General features: G+C 39.6%; 1 protein-coding gene across 1 annotated transcript in view; it reads right to left on the reverse strand.

The window, feature by feature from the left end:
• The window catches only part of LOC124789111 (tektin-2), a 51,531-nt gene that overhangs the window by 24,985 nt on the left and 5,298 nt on the right, over positions 1-21,248 (reverse strand). Inside the window, exons 3-5 of the mRNA XM_047256398.1 lie at positions 18,936-19,152; positions 16,725-16,939; positions 7,005-7,227 (exon numbers count right to left, since the gene is read on the reverse strand). Coding sequence (XP_047112354.1) covers positions 7,005-7,227; positions 16,725-16,939; positions 18,936-19,152 — 655 coding nt within the window. The remainder of the gene's footprint in view (positions 1-7,004; positions 7,228-16,724; positions 16,940-18,935; positions 19,153-21,248) is intronic.

Consider the following 21,248-nt stretch of genomic DNA (forward strand, 5'->3'; position numbering starts at 1 on the left):
CATGTACCCAGTAGAACAGTTCATAATGGGAGGGAACTTCCATGGTATACACTCATCATAAAGAAATTTCTAAAGATACAGAGATTACTGCATAATAGGTGTAAAACATAGTGTAAGGCTATAGATAGAGAGATGCTGAATGAAACACGTTTGGCTGTCAAGAGTGCAGTGCATGATGTCTTCAATGACTATTGTAGCAGAATATTGCCAAATGACATTTCACAGAATCCAAAGAAATCTGAACCTATATAAAAGCTGTTAGCAGCAGCAAAGTTAGTGTCCAGTTGTTAATGAATGAGACAGGAACTGAAATTGAGGGTACCAAATCAAAAGCTGAAATGCGTAACTGCTTTTTCAAATGATCCTTTAAAAAAGGAAAACACAGGAGAATTGCCCTAATTTAATCCTTGTATCACTGAAAAGGTGAATGAAATAAGTATAAGTGTCAGTGGTGTTGAGAAACAGCTGAAATCGTTAAAACTGAACAAACCTGTAGGGATCAATGGAACCCCTGTCAGATTCTATACTGAATTTGTGGCTGAGTTAGCCGCTCTCCTGGCTATAATGTATCATAGATCCCTCAAACAAAAAACTGTGCCCAGTTCTTGGAAAAAGTTATAGGTCACACACATCTATAAGAAGAGTAGTTAAAGTGATCCACAATACTAGCGTCCAATATCCTTGACATCAATTTGTTGTAGAATCTTAGGACATATTCTGAGCTCAAAGATAATGAAGTATCTTGAACAGTGTGACTTCTTCAGTGTCAACCAATATAGATTTTGAAAACATCGATCATAGGAAATACAACTCACACTTTTCTCAGACAACATACTGAAAGCTTCGGATCAAGTCAGTCAGTCAGATCCAGTGTTTCTTGATTACTGAAAAGCATTTGACTCAGTACCGCATCTACTCTTATCGTCAAAAGTACAATTATATGGTGTATCAAGTGAAATTTGTGACTGGATTGAGGACTCTTTGGTAGGGAGGGTACAGCATGTTAACTTGGATGGAGAGTCATCGACAGATGTAGAAGTAACTTAAGGTGGTAACATTTAAGTGTGTTGCGACCACTGCTGTTCATGTTGTGTATTAATGACCTTGCAGACAATAGTAAAATCAGGTTTTTGCAGATGATGCAGTTATCTATAATGAAGTACTATCTGAGATAATCTGTGTAAACATTAAGTCAGATCTTGATAAGATTTCAACATGGTACAGAAATTCGCAACTTGCTCTAAATGTTCAGAAATTTAAAATTTTCCGCTTCACAAAATGAAAAAATTGTAGTGTTCTAAGACTATAATATCAAGAGTCACTGTTGGAATCAGCCAACTTTTACAAATACCTGGATGTAACACTTTGTAGGGATATGACAGGGAATGATCACATAGGTTCAGCTGTGGGGTAAGCAGGTGGTAGACTTCAGTTTATTGGTAGAATACTGGGGACATGCAATCAGTCTACAAAAGAGATTGCTTACAAATCACTTGTGTGACCCATCCTACAATACTGCTGAAGTGTATGGGACCCATACCAGGCAGGACTAACAGGGGATATTGAACATATACAGAGGACAGAAAAGTGCAGCATGAGTGGGGTTTGTTTAACCAATGGCAGAGTGTCGTAGAGATTCTGAAGGAACTGAACTGACATACTTTTGAAGAGAGACATAAACTATACCAAGAAAGTCTGCTCTAGAGATATACAACAACCACGAACATACTGCTCACACAGGGATCATGAGGATAAGATTAGAATAATTATTGCATGCATAGAGGCATTCAAACAGTCATTCTTCCCATGCTCCACATGTTAATGGAACAAGAAGAAACCCTAGTAACTGGTACAATGGGACGTTCCCTCTGCCATGTATCTCATGGTTTGCAGAGTATAGATGTAGATATAGATGTAAATGTGACTGGACATAGTATTATAGTGCAAAATCTGTTTACACAGGGTTTTGCATTTACATAACTATAACTTAATCTATCACATAGTCGGGTCTGGTGGTCCAGTGGTAAAGCATGTGCATGGAAACCAAAACGTCGTGGGATCAAATCCTGGTCTGCCTTTAACCTAGTCTTCACCTCTCAGTAATGTGAAGATCTCCCAGAAACAACATGTGGTTTGGATTCCACATTAAACAGTAGGTCACTTTTCTCCATATGGATACCTGGGGTAGGTTGGGAATGTGAAGGTGGCCAAAGTGGTGTCCAATTAAAAGACTTGCATCAGGCCACTGAGCCACATGAAGTTATTAATTATTATTGTGTGTGTGTTTGTGTGGGTGTGTGTGTGTGGGGGGGGGGGGGGGGGGGGAGATAGATAGATAGATAGATAGATAGATAGAGAGAGAGAGAGAGAGAGAGAGAGAGAGAGAGAGAATACATTAAGGGAAGCGAATGCATATTACTTGTCCCATATCATAATGGATCTATTTTCCACCATCTGCATGTCTTGTACAAAAATGGACAAAAAATATCAATCCACTGGTCATTAAAACTGTAACACCACAAATAATGGCAAATCATGAAGTTTTACTTTTTATCTCCCTACAGTACAGTGGGAAAAATCCATGACTAAATTTAGAGGTGGCTAGGGGTGTCCAGAGTGTGAAATTTAGCAAACAGAACTGCCACATCTGGCAGAGACAATGACTCTAATCAGGGTGGGTGCTGAGTCAAAGTGAGCTTGGATGATCATTCCAAGCTGCTTCAGCAATATGCTAGAAGTCATCAGTTGTAGTTTGTTGTATTCAGCCTTCATCATGTTGCAGTTTTAATGAGCAGCAGTGTCTATAATAATAATACAAAATTAGCAGTCCTATAAGATGGATCTGTGGAACAATGAGTATTTGTTGTATTTGTAAATTTATTAGTACTCTCATTTGGTTAAATGATTTTTACTAGATGATAGTGGTAATTGCATCATTTAGCTAGTTAACTGAATGTCGTCCTTCCTAGGAATTCTTGTAGGCAAATATTTCCACTGAAAAGGTAGCCTATAGAAGGTATTGTACACACTTTGCTGCACAATTGATGTTCGCACAACAAGCAGTGTGGTGACATGTGACTATTTTCCTCTTAGCCATTGGTGAAGCAAAGTGCCACGTGATGCATCAGGCATTCAGAGTGACGAGAACATTTTCAACAATATAAACAGTGGTTCTGTAACTACCTTAGTAGTAACACAAGTTATAATTTACTATCAAAATGATTGCTCAACTGGGTGAAATACAAAAATAAATGAACAAAGCTAATAGTGACAAGATGCTTCACAAGAAAAGAAACCTTTTTTAAAAAAAGACAAACAAAGGGGTAAGAAGATCATAAAAGATACATGCTATTTAGGACTAATGTACAGGTGACATGACTCTCTCAACCAAAGGATCTGTTCTCAGCGGCCATAGTCTCTTTGCGGCTAACGTTTCCTGATTATTTACTTTTCTGTTCCCAGAATGAGATTTTCATTCTGCAGCGTAGATTAAAGCTATGTGCCAGATGGAGACTCAAACTCCAGACCTTTACCGTTTGTGGACGAATGCTGACTGGGTTATCCAAGCATGACTTATGAGCTGTCCTTACAGATTTACTTTTCTGTTAGCATTTAAAATAGATTCAACATAGTTCCTGTTTACAGTGCCCACGAAAGCCAATTCCTGTTCAGTAAATAACCAACACCAAACACAAAGTGCCATTTGTGGAGACGATTAAACTCAAGTTGTAATGTCTACCATCATGGTCACTTGACTAGAATATAAATGAGATGCTGAGATCCATAAGGGCCTAAAGCTCACCACCATCAGACCCACATTTAAGTGCATATCAGAGAAACTAGTGATACAGCTTTTCACGGATTTTCATACATATAATGTGTGCCTCACTATCAATGGTCATGTGCTTTAGGCCCTTATGACTCTCAGGGCCTCAAATGGATTACTGTATGATAAAATTCGTAACTTAATATACTATAACTCATTCAGAAACCAACAAAATAAGTTTACTGTAAGTAGAACTTTATCATCTTCCAATCTAATTTTACTATATAGTGAGTTAATTAGCATATCTGAGGAGTGTGCTATCATATAGCAGGATTTATGCTGAACAGACAAGGATAAAAGTCTGCCACAGTGTGCTACCACCTTATGGCACTGTCTTAAACTTCTAGTTGAGTGGCAAGGGCCAGCTGTGCACATCATGAACCATGCACAAATCCACATGTATTTGGCCGTAAGGCAATTCTGTCAAGCTCCTTAAAACATGTACAACTGAAGGTGTGCTCATGACCCTCATGCCAGTTTTCATGATGTTTAGAGGAACAGCAACGCGATAGATTTAAGTGCCATATCTCTCAAATTGCAGCATCTATGTTACACTTAACAGTATTCAAAGAAAAATAACCAACAATTCCACAAGGCGTCAAAATTTAGGGTGCTCTTGTGTTCTTACACAGCAGCTGCCATTGGGTGCCAATGAAAATATTCTCAGTGTGCTGAGAAAAATGTCAGACAGAATGGACCTCATTTTACATCTTGATTTTACGAAGTCATAGCCTTGTTGAAGCAGCTGATTAATATATTCAAGAGCAGCATAATACTGAGTGACAGGCATACTCACAGGCTGTTTCTGGAGGGATCAGCAGTACCAGGATTCAATGTGATGGCCTGGGAAGTCTGCTTTTGAACTAAGCTGGTGGGGTAATTACTTCCAATAAAGGCTGAGGTGAGAATGGTGGTGTATTACTATGCAGAATCTGCATCTGAACAAATATGTTTGTCTCAAATGGCAAGGCTTTATGGGAGGGAACATTTGACATGGAAAGAATGGCAACTGCCAAAATGTAAGTATTATTGATTTTTAGTAGGTTTAATGTTAACAGAAGTGTGTAGCTGACTCTTGGTAAAGAGGAGGTCAACATCAAGGAAAGCAGCATGGGATTCAGAATAGGGGCATGTGAAATTTAGTTGGGAGAATGTATTTAGAGATTCCAACCATTTTAATATGTTAGCTTTACCATGAGTCCATATGGCTATGATGTCATCAATGTATCTACACCAAACCAGGGGTTCTATGGGATCCCTGGTGTGGTTTTGATACACTGATGACATCTTTGGCAGATGGACTCATTGGTGATGCTGACTTTTACACTTAAATTATATTTTCAAAAACTGATTATTTTCATTGGTATACTAAACGATAATTTGTGCACCACAGTGGGACACAATGAAAATGAACCATGGACTGTTCAAATAACTAACTTCTGTTTCATTTAAAAACAACAAAGAACACATGTTTGCACTCTCTCTCTCTCTCTCTCTCTCTCTCTCTCTCTCTCTCTCTCTCTCTCTCTCACACACACACACACACACACACACACACACACACACACACACACACCAAGAGAGACCGGGTGGGGGGGGGAGGAGGGAGATAGGCTGTGGCTGTGTAGGGTGGGGTAGGTGAAAGAGTGAGATAGACTGTGTAGGGTGGGGTAGGTGAAAGGAATGAAGGAGAGGCAGTGGCTGGAGCAGCAATGTGGGACACATGAGCCTTCCTGGTTTGTTTAGGGCACACAATGAAGAAAACTTCCAGAGCTTTGTCTACCTATCATTGTGCTCTAAAGTGAGGAACACTGTTCCCACTTCTCCCAAAATGGTTTCCTGCCACCCACCCAGTCTACAACACATCCTGGTCCACCCTTGTAGCACACCTACATTCAGATCCTTGTCACATGAGTCATACCCCTACAGAATATCCAGGTGCAAAACCTGTCCTATGCATACCCCCAGCACAACCTATTCCAGTTCTTTTGCTGTAACATTTGCACAGCCCTTATATGGACATGATCAGCAGTAGACTGTCCACCCATATGATGGCCACTGCCAAACTGTGATCAAGAAGAAAGTTGACTTCACTGGGACAGAACATGCCACTCAGTGCAAAATGCTAGAGTTTAATGAATGTCTTACAATCCATGCCTTCTGGATCCTCCCCCCTCCCCAGTTCCAATTATAGCTCCTCTTAACTCCACAAATGGGAATTATCCTTCAAGACCACAATCTTCCAAATTCCTTCTCCGTAGCCCTTGTCTCGTACCTACCTCCATTCCCATCCCCCTGCCTTCCACCGCCCCCCCCCCCCCCCAAAATAAATCATATATGTCACCATGATTGATGTACTTATTAATCTCTACCCCCATTTCAACATTCAGTGTTTCACACAACCAGCTGTGTGTTTATATAGAGTGGCTGACATTGGTATCAGTAATGGATATGTCTATTGGTGCTTCAACACTGAAGGTAATTGGATCAAAGAAATGCAGCTGACAATGACTTTTGCCCTGTGCACTTGTACCCTTTTTGAGCCATCTGCAACTGAAAATAAGCGAAAGCTAGATTTAGAAGTCATGGATGGAGCAGATCGCTATTCTGACATAAAATTAAAGGCTTATCACATAATGTCTATCCATACACCTCCACTAGTAAGAAAACCTGTCCTCAATTTGAAGGTTAGTTTGAATACTGCAGTGCTTTTTGCAGTTCTGTTGCAGGTGGTACATCCCCAACCTCCTCAAATCACTGAACTAATTTACCCATCTATTTGTATGAGCTCCTACGGCAGGTGGTATACCCCTGTCCTCCTCCAATCTTTGAACTGTCTTAAACATCCATTTATAAAGGGCCTACAGTTTAACATGGGCTCCAAACCCCAGTGCAACTTTCCATTTTCACATTTACAAATGTTTGTTTGAGGTGAAAGAAGGAGTAAGTAACAAAAAAACCATAGATAGGGCTGACTGGGGTTGAACCTTTGGATTGTTGGCCTGGCACTTACTGAGTCATCAAGCCATATGCTATCTTCATCTAAATGTCAAAACTCTGAAATACCAGCTTGTGTATTCACCCACCATTGTGGCATGAGCCATTCAACACAAAACTAACAAATATTGAGTTTCTGTGTATGGTTCCCATTCTGGTGTATGTCTACTTTAATTCTCACCTCCTCCTTCTGCCACTGAAGTTCATCGTGGGCTCGCTGGACTTCATATATGCGTCTGCTGAGAGCATGGTCTGTATCAGAATGTTGGGCATGCAGTGAATTAGTGACATCCGCTCGCAATGAAAACATGTTCAAGCGTTGACTTCGAGACTTTTGAATTTCTTCTTCGGCTCTGTTCATATTAGATTCGGAAACTTGTTGCCATGTCTCATATGGGATACATCTGAAATGTCAAAAACAAATCAGTGGTCTTTATCAAACATCTTACAATTTTAGCCATTTGATGTTTTGAAAAAGCCAGAATTAAAGGAGTGGGGAGGAGATGTACAAAATAAAAAGTTCTACGGGATGTCAAATCAGTGAATACACAAGAGAAAAAGCAAAATTAAACTATCATTCATCTCATTTCCACAGTTTATTGGTAGAGCTGTGCACAGATTAGATTAGATTAGATTAGTACTTGTTCCATAGATCATGAATACAACACTTCGTAATGATGTGAAACGTGTCAGGTTAATAAAAGGTGTCTATACAAGATATTACATTACACAAAATATTACATGACACTTAATATTTTTAATTCTTTTTTTTTGGGGGGGGTTGGGGAAATTACCCACTTACTATATACAAAAATTCATCTAATGAGTAGAAGGAGTTGCCATTAAGAAATTCTTTTAATTTCCTTTTAAATGTTATATGGCTATCTGTCAGTCTTTTGCTGCTATTAGGTAAGTGACCAAAGACTTTTATGGCAGCATAATTTACCCCTTTCTGAGCCAAAGTTAGATTTAACCTTGAGTAGTGAAGATCATCCTTTCTCCTAGTGTTGTAGCCATGTACACTGCTATTACTTTTATATAAAATAGAAAGAAACATTCCACATGGGAAAAATATATTAAAAACAAAGATTCCATGACTTACCAAATGGGAAAGCGCTGGTAGATAGACACAATAAAAACACAAACACACACACACAATATGTGTGCTGGAAATGCCATCAATTCCATGTGAGCTTTTATTCTTGAAAGAGCTGTGTGTGTGTTTGTGTGTTTTTTTATTGTGTCTATCTACCAGCGCTTTCCCGTTTGGTAAGTCATGGAATCTTTGTTTTTAATATATATATTAAGACTTACCTTAGGGGGAAAAAAGGATAGGTATACCCTCGCACACACACACATATCCATCTGCACATGTGTGTGTGCGTGTGTGTGTGTGTGTGTGTGTGTGTGTGTGTGTTTATATATATATATATATATATATGGTTATAATAGAGGGAAACATTCCACGTAGGAAAAATATATCTAAGAACAAAGATGATGGGACTTACCAAATAAAAGTGCTGGCAGGTCGACAGACACACAAACAAACACAAACATACACACAAAATTCAAGCTTTCGCAACAAACTGTTGCCTCATCAGGAAAGAGGGAAGGAGAGGGGAAGACGAAAGGAAGTGGGTTTTAAGGGAGAGGGTAAGGAGTCATTCCAATCCCGGGAGCGGAAAGATTTACCTTAGAGGGAAAAAAGGACAGGTATTCACTCGCACACATGCACATATCTATCCACACATACAGACACAAGCAGACATATTTAAAGACAAAGAGTTTGGGCAGAGATGTCAGTCGAGGCAGAAGTGTAGAGGCAAAGAAGTTGTTGAAAGACAGGTGAGGTATGAGTGGCGGCAACTTGAAATTAGCGGAGATTGAGGCCTGGCGGATGACGAGAAGAGAGGATATACTGAAGGGCAAGTTCCCATCTCCGGAGTTCAGATAGGTTGGTGTGGGTGGGAAGTATCCAGATAACCCGGACGGTGTAACACTGTGCCAAGATGTGCTGGCTGTGCACCAAGGCATGTTTAGCCACAGGGTGATCCTCATTACCAACAAACACTGTCTGCCTGTGTCCATTCATGCGAATGGACAGTTTGTTGCTGGTCATTCCCACATAGAATGCATCACAGTGTAGGCAGGTCAGTTGGTAAATCACGTGGGTGCTTTCACACGTGGCTCTACCTTTGATCGTGTACACCTTCCGGGTTACGGGACTGGAGTAGGTGGTGGTGGGAGGGTGCATGGGACAGGTTTTGCATCAGGGGCGGTTACAAGGATAGGAGCCAGAGGGTAGGGAAGGTGGTTTGGGGATTTCATAGGGATGAACTAAGAGGTTACGAAGGTTAGGTGGACGGCGGAAAGACACTCTTGGCGGAGTGGGGAGGATTTCATGAAGGATGGATCTCATTTCAGGGCAGGATTTGAGGAAGTCGTATCCCTGCTGGAGAGCCACATTCAGAGTCTGGTCCAGTCCCGGAAAGTATCCTGTCACAAGTGGGGCACTTTTGTGGTTCTTCTGTGGGGGATTCTGGGTTTGAGGGGACGAGGAAGTGGCTCTGGTTATTTGCTTCTGTACCAGGTCGGGAGGGTAGTTGCGGGATGCGAAAGATGTTTTCAGGTTGTTGGTGTAATGATTCAGGGATTCCAGACTGGAGCAGATTCGTTTGCCACGAAGACCTAGGCTGTAGGGAAGGGACCGTTTGATGTGGAATGGGTGGCAGCTGTCATAATGGAGGTACTGTTGCTTGTTGGTGGGTTTGATGTGGACGGACGTGTGAAGTTGGCCATTGGACAGGTGGAGGTCAACGTCAAGGAAAGTGGCATGGGATTTGGAGTAGGACCAGGTGAATCTGATAGAACCAAAGGAGTTGAGGTTGGAGAGGAAATTCTGGAGTTCTTCTTCACTGTGAGTCCAGATGATGAAGATGTCATCAATAAATCTGTACCAAACTTTGGGTTGGCAGACTTGGGTAACCAAGAAGGCTTCCTCTAAGTGACCCATGAATAGGTTGGCGTACGAGGGGGCCATCCTGGTACCCATGGCTGTTCCCTTTAGTTGTTGGTATGTCTGGCCTTCAAAAGTGAAGAAGTTGTGGGTCAGGATGAAGCTGGCTAAGGTAATGAGGAAAGAGGTTTTAGGTAGGGTGGCAGGTGATCGGCGTGAAAGGAAGTGCTCCATCGCAGCGAGGCCCTGGACGAGTGGAATATTTGTGTATAAGGATGTGGCATCAATGGTTACAAGGATGGTTTCCGGGGGTAACAGATTGGGTAAGGATTCCAGGCGTTCAAGGAAGTGGTTGGTGTCTTTGATGAAGGATGGGAGACTGCATGTAATGGGTTGAAGGTGTTGATCTACGTAGGCAGAGATACGTTCTGTGGGGGATTGGTAACCCGCTACAATGGGGCGGCCGGGATGATTGGGTTTGTGGATTTTAGGAAGAAGGTAGAAGGTAGGGGTGCGGGGTGTCGGTGGGGTCAGGAGGTTGATGGAGTCAGGTGAAAGGTTTTGCAGGGGGCCTAAGGTTATGAGGATTCCTTGAAGCTCCCCGTGGAATGTTTCCTTATATATAAATATTTATATATATATATATATATATATATATATATATATATATATATATGTGTGTGTGTGTGTGTGTGTGTGTGTGTGTGTGTGTGTGTGTGTGTGTGTGTGTGTGTGCAGGATGGGATGAGCTCCAGCAATTATTCTGATTAAAAAAAAATTACACGCTTTTGTGCAATGAACACTCTTTTACTGAATGATGAGTTCCCCCAGAATATGATGCCATACAAAAGCAGAAAATGAAAATAGGCGTGGTAAGTTAATTTACTGAGATGTATATCACCAAAATTTGCAAAGACCCTAATAGCATAAGTAGCTGAACTCAAATGTTTCAGCAGATCCTCAGAGTGTTTTTTCCAGTTCAACCCTTCATCAATGCATACACCTAGAAATTTTGAATATTCTACCTTAGCTAGCGATTTCTGATCGAAGTCTATATTTATTAATGGTCATCCATTTACTGTGTGGAACTGTATATACTGTGTTTCATCAAAGTTTAATGAGAGCCCATTTGCAGAGAACCACTTAATGATTTTCTGAAAAACATCATTTACAATTTCACCAGTAAATTCTTGTCTGTTGGGTTTGATAGCTATACTTGTATCATTGGCAAAAAGTACCAGCTTTGCATCTTCATGAATATAGAATGGCAAGTCATTAATATATATTAAGAACAGCAGAGGACCCAAGACCAAACCTTGCGGCACACCATTCTTGATTGTTCTCCAGTTTAAGAAATCACCAGTTTTTTGCATATTATATGAACTGCTTATTTCAACTTTCTGCACTCTTCCAGTTAGGTATGATTTAAACCATTTGAGCACTGTCCCATTCATACCACAGTACTTGAGCTTATTTAGAAGTATTCCATGATTTACACAATCAAATGCCTTTGAGAGATCACAAAAATCCCAACAGGTGACTTCCGTGAAAGTATATATAGCAGTTTCCATTGAAAAACCCTTCTGAAAACCAAACTGACATTTTGTTAAAACTTTATTTTTACAAAGGTTTGAAGCTACTCTACAATACATTACTTTTTCAAGACTTTTGGATAAGGCTGTCAGAAGAGAGATTGGGTGGTAGTTGTTGACATCAGATGTATCCTCTTTTTTATGCAGTGGTTTAACAATGGCATACTTCAGTCTATCTGGGAAAATACCCTGCTTCAGAGAGCTATTATATATGTGGCTAAGAATCCCACTTATTTCTTGGGAACAAGCTTTTATTATTGTGCTGGAAATGCCATAAATTCCATGTGAGCTTTTATTCTTGAAAGAGTTTATCATCTTCCTAATTTCAGAAGGAGAGGTGGGTGGAATTTCAATTGTATCAAATGGTGTTGGTAAGGCCTCTTCCATCAACTGCCTTGCTTCTTTTAATGAACATTTAGATCCTATTTTCTCTATAACATTTAAAAAACAATTATTCAAAATGTTTTCAACTTCAGGCTTGTTGTTTGTCAAGTTTTCATTTGCTTTGATGGTGATGCCGTCATCCTGTACTCTTGGTTGCCCTGTCTCCCTTGAATAATATTCCAAAGTGTTTTGATTTTGTTATCAGAGGTATTAATCTCAGCCATGATGCACATTCTTCTGGACTTTTTAATAACCTTTCTTAATGTAGCACAGTAGTTTTTATAATATGTGGCTGTTTCTGTGTCATTACTCTTTCTTGTTGTTAGATACAGTTCCCTTTTGTGGTTACAAGATATTTTAATTCCTATAGTAAGCCAAGGTTTTTTGCATGGTTTCTTATAATTAGATTTAACTATTTTCTTGGGGAAACAGTTTTCAAATTCTTTTACAAGTGTATCATGAAATAAGTTATATTTTAAATTAGCATCAGGTTCCTTGAACACCTCATCCCAGTCTAACTGCTGAAGATTTTCTCTGAAATTTCTAATTGTTGAGTCATTAAGTGAACGCACAACTTTGGAGGGTAGTTTTGAATTACTGAATGGAGCTATGTCATATACTGTAACTAGCTGAGCGCCATAATCAGAAAGGCCATTCTCAACAGGACAAGAATTTATGTTTTTAAACCTATCTTGGTCTATAAAAAAAGGACAGAGAGACCATGGGTATGTGGGATGTTTGTGTAAAGGGATGTAGCATCTATGGTGACAAGAAAGGTTTCGGGTGGGAGAGGAGTTGGAATGGATTTGAGGCATTCTAGGAAGTGGTTTGTGTCTTTGATGTAGGATGGGAGTCTGCGGGTGATAGGTTGGAGGTGTTGGTCCACCAGAGCTGAGATACGTTCTGTTGGGGCTTTGAAGCCTGCCACAATGGGATGGCCAGGATGGTTCTCTTTGTGGATTTTGGGTAATAGGTAGAAGGTATGGGTACATGACTCAGGTGGAGTGAGTAGGTCTATGGAAGCCATTGTGAGGCCTTGTGAAGGATCTTGGATTTTTAGGATTTTCTGCAGATCAGTCTGGATGGAGGGAATGGGATCCTGGGTAACAGCTTTGTAGGTTGAGGTGTCGCAGAGTTGACGCAGTACTTCTGCCACATACTCCACACGGTCAAGTACCACAGTTGTGGACCCTTTATCCGCCGGGAGGATGACAGTAGAGTGGTCTGTTTTCAGCTCCTTAATGGCACGGTATTCAGCTGGGGTGATGGGGTGATGTTGGGGGTTTAAGTTGACAGCCACATGCTTCTATATGTTGCTCTAGACAAAACTTTTTTGTATCTAAGCTTTTTACACAGTGATAACTTTTGACATATAAGGCAACTCCTCTTCTCACCTTATTCTCTCTGCTCATATGTGCAGCTGGTTTATAACCACTGATATTTACATTTTCCATATCAGACACAATGTGATGCTCAGACAGGCATAGTATATCTATTACATTATCAGATTCAATGTCATCTAAACAAACCAGGAGCTCATCTACTTTATTCTTCAATCCCGGAATATTTTGGTGAAAACTGGAAACATTTTTTTTACTTTACTTTTGTGAGAATCTACTTTTTTTCTTTAATCCACCAGTATTTTGGTTAAATATGGTAACATTATTATTTACTTTCATATTGTGAGTATTTTGTGAGTTTTGGACCTCTTTAGCACCTGCCTGCCTGAACTTCTCATTGGACACTGATATTAGTCTAAAAAAGAGGTACACCCATGAGTACTAGTGTCCCCCCTTATGGATTTTGCTAACAACCCTGCCAGTTTACCCTTCCCTTTCCTATTGAGGTGTAGGCCACGTCTTGTGATATCCCCCCTATCAATAGCCTCGACAGGAACCAATCCAATGTCTGACAAAGCGGCCGCCCTACGCAACTGATCCGACTCCATATTTACCCTCCTGACAGAACCGTTCAACTGGGGCTGATCATGCCGCATGAAAGCAGGCACCAGCCCAACATTGGTATGGGTTGTTGCCGAGACTATTTTCTCCAGGTCACACTCAATACTGTAGCCCTTATCCCTATCAATACTGTTTCCCACTCCACCCACTATCATGACATGATCCAGCTTTGTGAAACCCTTGCACAAGGAACCTATATTCTCTACCACCTGCTCATATCCGGGTAAAAGCCAGTTTATGATATATGACAATATTCACAATAATAATTACTCATCAGTATCGTAACATACTTTTCATTGACATTATGTGCCACTGATGAACATGACTGCACAAAGTGACAACACTTGCCAGTTATAAATTTAGCTGGAAACTTGAGTCTGTAGGTATTTATGGAACATTTTGAAGACCCAGATACAGCAAAAGTCAGTCTCATTTCTTACATTGTGCCTACAACTGTTTTACCTCCCTGCAGCAAGGCATACAAGACAGCTTCAGTGAAGTTTGGAATGTAGTAGAAAGCTGCTGTAGAGCTGAGGCTGTAATGCTGTGTCCTGAGAAGAATGTAGCCCATGACTGACAGAGGCAAAGGCAAAAAGCAAACACTCCAGGTTTGAGTCTCAGTCCAGTATGCAATTTTAATCTCAAAAAGTTTCAGAACCAGATTATTAAATGTTCTGGCATTTTTACATTAGTATGTATTCAAAACAGTTTCTGTACTATGGCACTTGTCACTGAGTGCTAAGTATTCTAAGCCGTCATCTAATTTGCAAAATTAGAATACTATACCAAGCTTAAGACAATTTCTGACTCATTCAACACTGTTAGAGGGTCGCCTTTTAAGTTTTTACAAATGACCTCTGTATAGCACCACTGAGGCAGACATCACTATTGTTTTAAAATTTGTTAATGTTAAAACAATGGTAGTTCAGAAATTGGCCAAATAGTTTGTCTACAGTGAACACTGAAAGAAACAGTGTTATAAAAAAATGGAAATTTCATGTGAATGTGCCTGTTCGATAATTTTTATAATTTTTGTAAAGACCTTATTCAACATCAGTGCCTTGAGTCACTTCATTCAGCTTTAGGTAATCAGTCACCTTCAGGCAGCACAGTTTATGACTGGTTTGCTGAATTTTGCAAAGATCAAATGTGATCAGTTGCTGTCCCAAGAAACAATCACACTGTACACAACTCGATCGAAGAGGACCACCATATGACTGAGTGTGAGACAGGGGCATCCTTAGGCACATTCAGTTCAGCATTAAAATTTAGGTGTGAAAAAAGATCTGTTCTCGATGGATTCAGCACAATTTGACTTGAGCTCAAAAAGAGACTCTGTCAATTAGTGTATGGAAATGCTTTAAAAATTCAACCAAGCATGTGTAAAACCTGTCTATAAGATCATAACAGGATATGAAACTTTGATATATACATACAAGCTGGAAACTAAGCAGTAGACAATTGTTTGGGTGTTTCAAGATGAGCTGAAATCAGCAAAAGTGGTTCAGTTATGAAGTTCATCCAGAAAAGACTTGTTACTTTTATTACACAGGACATGTGGCCATTGCTTTAAAGGACTGACAAACAGTAAATGCTATATGAGAGGTTGTGTACCACAAGTCACTGATGCAATAAGAAAAAACAATTGAAAATATTGCATTGTTCTTCATTATGACAATGCCAGCTATTGCACAACTTGTCGAACAATCAAGCTAATATCTCATCACCTACATTCATCCGATTATCACTGACAACTTCTTTTTGTTCCAGTACATCAAACAAAATGTGCGTGGACAGTCATTTTCATCACGTCACGATGTAGCTGAATCTTTCAAAAAGCACAGTTTTGAGGTATGAGTATCAAAGTGTCAAAAATGTTTCCAAAATTGATACAAAGGCATACAGAACTGTATAAATTCTTATATTAAGGAACAACAAAATGGTTTGTATCAAAACTCTTTTGTTTTTCATTGAGTTTGTGAAAACTTAAAACAGGGCCCTCATATTCCAGATACTGAGTCATCTAATAAATGAGAATGGTTCTGTAGCACTATAAAACAGAAACTCAATATTGTAAATGCTGAAGGACTGGTAAGGAAAAGTCAGGTTGTGTACAATCTTCATGGTTTCAGATCAAGGATGGAGCAAGGCACTGCACTATCCTCTCTACTGTTCATCATTGTCATGCATGATATAATACAGAACAGAAAGAAAAGTTTTGGTGAACTCCATGCAGTTCCTTTGCTTATGATGTCATGATCTGAGATGGAGAAGAAGAGGAATTTCAGACCAGACTCAACATATGGAAATCACAGTTGCAGGAGTAAAACCTCACATGAGCAAGACCAAGACAGTGGTGATGCCAACCAACAGAGATGGGCATCCTGCAAGTGGGAAACTACGATACCACCAACTAGAGTGATCAGACAGTATTCCATAGCTCATGAAGTATAACCTCCAGGGACAATTTGATTAGACAGGAGATTATCAACAAAGTGCAGAAGATTTCTGAATTCTAACGACAAGTTAGAATCCTGTTATGGGACAACATGTTTTCAGAAAAAGCAAAAGCAGTGATAGTTAACAGTTAATTAATACCGGTATTGACCTATTGTACCAAATCATGAATTCTCACAGTATCATTGAGACTCCAAGCATCAAAAATGAAATTCCTTAGCTCCACTATCTAGAAGACCATGTCTGCTTGTGTCTGTGTATGTGCGGATGGATATGAGTGTGTGTGCGAGTGTATACCTGTCCTTTTTTCCCCCTAAGGTAAGTCTTTCCGCTCCCGGGATTGGAATGACTCCTTACCCTCTCCCTTAAAACCCACATCCTTTCGTCTTTCCCTCCCCTTCCCTCTTTCCTGATGAGGCAACAGTTTGTTGTGAAAGCTTGAATTTTGTGTGTATGTTTGTGTCTGTTTGTGTGTCTATCGACATGCCAGCGCTTTCGTTTGGTAAGTCACATCATCTTTGTTTTTACATATTATTGAGAAATATGCTCACTCTTTGGGATGTCTTGTTGGGTCCTGCCTGAACCCAATACCACTACTGGAGGGTTTCAGACCAAGTGCACTCTCATCCACTGCGATTGCCTCACCCTTGTTCTGCAGGTCTCTAGACAGCTGGTTGAGGCACTCCCCGAGTCTCTGCAGCTGCTCCCAGGCTGCCTTGCACTCTGCTTCCAGGTCATTCTTCTTCTGTTCTATCAGTCCCAGCTCCTGTACACAATAAACAATTTATAAGTGTAACAGTACAACCTTGGCATCTGAATATAGTTAGTGATTTGGGTTAATTTGTAATTTCAGAGTCTCTTACAACATATGGTGCAGTGGTATGTGTCAGCTGGTGAGATGGAACAGCAGTTGCCAGGGCACAGTTATGGCCATTACTGGCTAACCTGGTGGAAGTCTTGAAAAATGATGGGAATCTATGTATGATACCACATATAAACATAACAATATAATTAATATACTGGAGTCATTGAAGCAGGGATATTCATTTAGTTATGTAAAATTTCTAGGGCTGGCTGGATCTTGGGAGTAGTTCACTCTGTAGACTACTTGTAATTGCTGTTACATCTAATATATTTGACATTTGTGTTAATTGTGGTGAAAGTTACTGCCGACTAAAGAAACTTGTGGAATATTAAAAGTGTGTGGAAGCTGACAAGAAGAGGCAGTGCAGTTCTAGATTAGTATCAGTATGAGGAATAAAATACAAATGCCTGCTGTCAATAATTTTATCTCAAAACAAAAGATTGCCTTCAAAGTTTAATACAAGAAGCCTGTTCACTCACAACTGGATATTCAAAAATTGATGCAACTTTATGAAAGAATGCTTCTTTCTGTTGCATCTTCCTTGTTCAGTTGTTCATCACCCTTGATGTTTCAGTTGTACTGAGACTTGGAATGACTTTACAGAAAAATATTGTAAGTTTGCAACAAGCAAGTACTGCAAGATCTGAAAGAAGTGAAATATTGCAGATGGAACTAACAGACGCATAATCTTTGAGCCTCATGAAGTCCATGCAGTGCCTATCTGCCAAGTCTGGTGTCTCAGTTGGTGCCACCCAAGTGTTAAAAGTTGCACCCCTACAAACTTCATGCTACTAATGACCTTTTTAATTGAACACAATGGAAAAAGCGTATCTCTCTGTCAGTGCAGGGTTTCATTTCATCTATAATGTCAGATGGGAAAAAACTTCATGATTGGTTTTGGTTAGATGAGGCGCGGTTTCATCATGGTCGACATGTGATGCAGAGAATTCCTGTATTTGTGCTATAGTTGCACAAGTCTACTCTGCACACACAAAAAGTTTCAAGTTGATGAATCTTTTTCACATTCTTTCATGGCACAGTGAACAGTAATGCTATACACAGATGGTGCAAAAATTTGTAAACACCGTAATTGAAGACCAGCTACAGTGTAAGTGGTTTCAGAGGAAGAACGCATCATCTCGTTCAGCCAACAAAATCAGTTCATTCTTGGATAAGTGTTTTCACAGAGAAGAAATTCTGAAGGAATAGTAGTTCCACTGATCTCGAGATTTATCCCCACTTGACTTTTTCTTGTGGCTACAACTTGAGGATACTGCTTACAAAACTCACCCTCACATTATCCCTAAATTTCAGAATGAAAGTCAACAGTATGTTCCTGTTTTTGGATCTGAAGATGGATGTAGATCACAGCTGAAAAATAAAAATCAGTGATTGTCATCATGCATAATAAAAGAAAAAAAATCATTTTTCAATCACAGTCTCCTGAATGGACAATTACATCATATGTCACAAGTGGAAAAATTCAAATGGGGAAGCCACAACTGTGTAAGTCTATTTTGTGAAATGAAGAAGCCACACAACAGTTGCTTGACCAATGACCTTTTATTATATATATGAATGGTTCCAGAACACTTACAGTGCCATCACTTGGTGTAAAACATAAATCATTTAATCAGCCTCACTCCAATGTTGTCATGGAACCAAAAGTTCCATGTCAAAAGGATAAAAGGGGGGCCATAAATTTCATAAAAACCATTCCCTCTGTGCTATGTGACTGGGAACACATACAGATAAAAACAGTGTTCTGAAACCTGTCGTATATACAGTAAAAGATTTTTAATTAAGTAGCTGGTTTGTGGTTTCTTCATTTTACAAAATGGAGAAGTACACTTTGTAAAAGCAATGAGATCTCACTAGGAGGCCACTGAGGAGGTACCTTCTGCAGCTGCAGATGCACAGGGTCTCTAAGGAGGTCAGTGTCCAGTCTCTGGTCGATAGCCAGTTGGCACTCGACGGTCACGGCTCTCGGCACAGACAGCAACTCTAGCTGCCGCTGACACACAGCTTTCTCCTCCTCTAGGCGTTCCATCTCACAGACTGTTGCCGCCCTCTTCAATTCCAGCAGGTGTTCCACTCGGTGAACTTCGGTACATCTGTCAGCATATTAAGTAAAACCTAGCTAATGTCTGCCACACTATGGATTACATCATTTCTGCAGATCAATAGACAAGGGGTAATTGTCACCCTGAGAAGTGAATTATTATTCAAAATGGCAGACGGCATCAGTATCAAAAAGTGAGCCCCAGAGCTCCATTCTAGGGTCTTTTATTGTACTTAAATGATTTAGCCATAATACACATTGACCAGCAGGTCTGTTTAAAGATTACACTATGTGTTAATTGAAGGTAAGGATGCAAAAAAATTGTAGGCTCTATTTCGAACACCATAATATCCTAAAAATTAGTTCAATTTAAGTTGGTTGAAACTTGTCATCATAGAAACCCATTGGTCTGAAAACCAAGAGTTAAAAATGCCAGGAGATTAAAATAAATCAAGCATCAACATACTGAAGAAGTCGAAGCTGTAAAAGGTCTTCTAGCAATGTTCCAATGAAGACTGTCTGCTGTGCACCGATTGTCAGCATGTGTGTTTCTCTCACATTTGTAAGTTTATTGGTATTCAGTATTATGAATGGAGATGCAGAGTCGCAGATCGGCACAACAAAAAGGCTGTTCCAAATAAAGCTTTCGGCCCGTAAGGCTTTTGTGGAAACAATTGTTACAAAATGTTTCCACTGGAAAGTTGGTGTATAAAAAGCATTGTACACATTTTGCTGCACAACTGATGTTGAAGCAACTAGCAGTACAATTATGTACCATTGTATTTACCTCATTGCCCTTAATGATGTGTAATCAGAAATAAATTTTTCAGCCTCTGAAATACCTATTACTTTTTAGAGAAAACTTTAAGAACCTAACTCATGAAATAAGTATAGCTGTCATCATCCCACAGACCTTGTAATAGGAGATGGAACATGTAGCCAGACCCTGAGGAGTGTTTGCCTTTCATTAAACCCCTGGCTTGCTGCTGAATTCTAGGAGACGTAGGAAGCGAAACTTTAATCTCTTCACTCTAGGGTTCAGCAGCAATACAAAATCATAATATATAAGTTTAAATTATCCAAGTTACATGAGTTATACAAAGAAGGATACCATATCTTCTGCATGAGAAGAGATCATAACAGGCATCCCATAGAGTTAGATCAAGCGAGTAATACTGTTCTTGCTATATATCAATAATCTACCAATTTATTTGTATGAGGCAGCAGAATTAGTCCTTTTTGTAGATGATACAAATATTGTTGCCAAGATGTGCAATAAAGTATAAACAGCAGAAACAGTAAATAATGTTTTTGTAAAAGTTGTTAATGGTTTTGCACCAATGGGTTAACTTTGAACTTTTGAATAGACACAGCTCATCCAGTTTTGTACTCTCAAAAACACCATATCTCCTGTTAATGTATTGTACCAACAAAAATAAGAAACACTGTTGAAAGATTTAAGTTATTGTGTGCACATACTGATGAAAACTCAAACTGGAAACACAATATAGGAAACCTGCTAAAAAGTTTAGCTTCAGTTACTTTTGTCAAGAGAATTGTTGCCAAATAAATCACTTCATTATCATACTTCACAGATTTTTATTCACTGGTGTCCTACGTGATAATATTCTGGTGTATCTGCTCAGTTAGGCAAAAAGTATTCACTGTACAAAAGAAAGTAATTGTAATTACATGTGGGGTTCATACACGTACATCCTGGAGGAATCTCTTTAACCAACTGGGTGTATTAAGCCTAGCCTCACAGTGAATGAACTTTGTTCTCAACAATCCACTGCAGTTTTATGGTAGTAGAGACATTCATAAATACATTACTAGAGAGAAAAATGATCTGCACTTCACTGTAGTGAATCTACCTTAGGCACAGAAATGTGTGAAGTACACAGCTGTAAAACAGTTTGACAGTCTGCCTATGAAAATAAAATGTGTGGTGGATGGCAGCAGCAGAAGTGTTTTCTACAGCAGATGAAAGCTGTTTCTCTGTAACTCTTCCTCCTATGCCATAAAAGAATTCACAAAAAACATTATTAGTTAATGATTTTTAGATTATGTCTGCATATGTGCATCTAAATAAACATGTCTGATCTTAATTTATTGAGACATCTTCAACTGCAGTGTATGTTGTTGCCT

The sequence above is a fragment of the Schistocerca piceifrons genome, chromosome 3 (genome assembly GCF_021461385.2).
Source record: "Schistocerca piceifrons isolate TAMUIC-IGC-003096 chromosome 3, iqSchPice1.1, whole genome shotgun sequence".
Lineage (NCBI taxonomy): Eukaryota > Metazoa > Arthropoda > Insecta > Orthoptera > Acrididae > Schistocerca > Schistocerca piceifrons.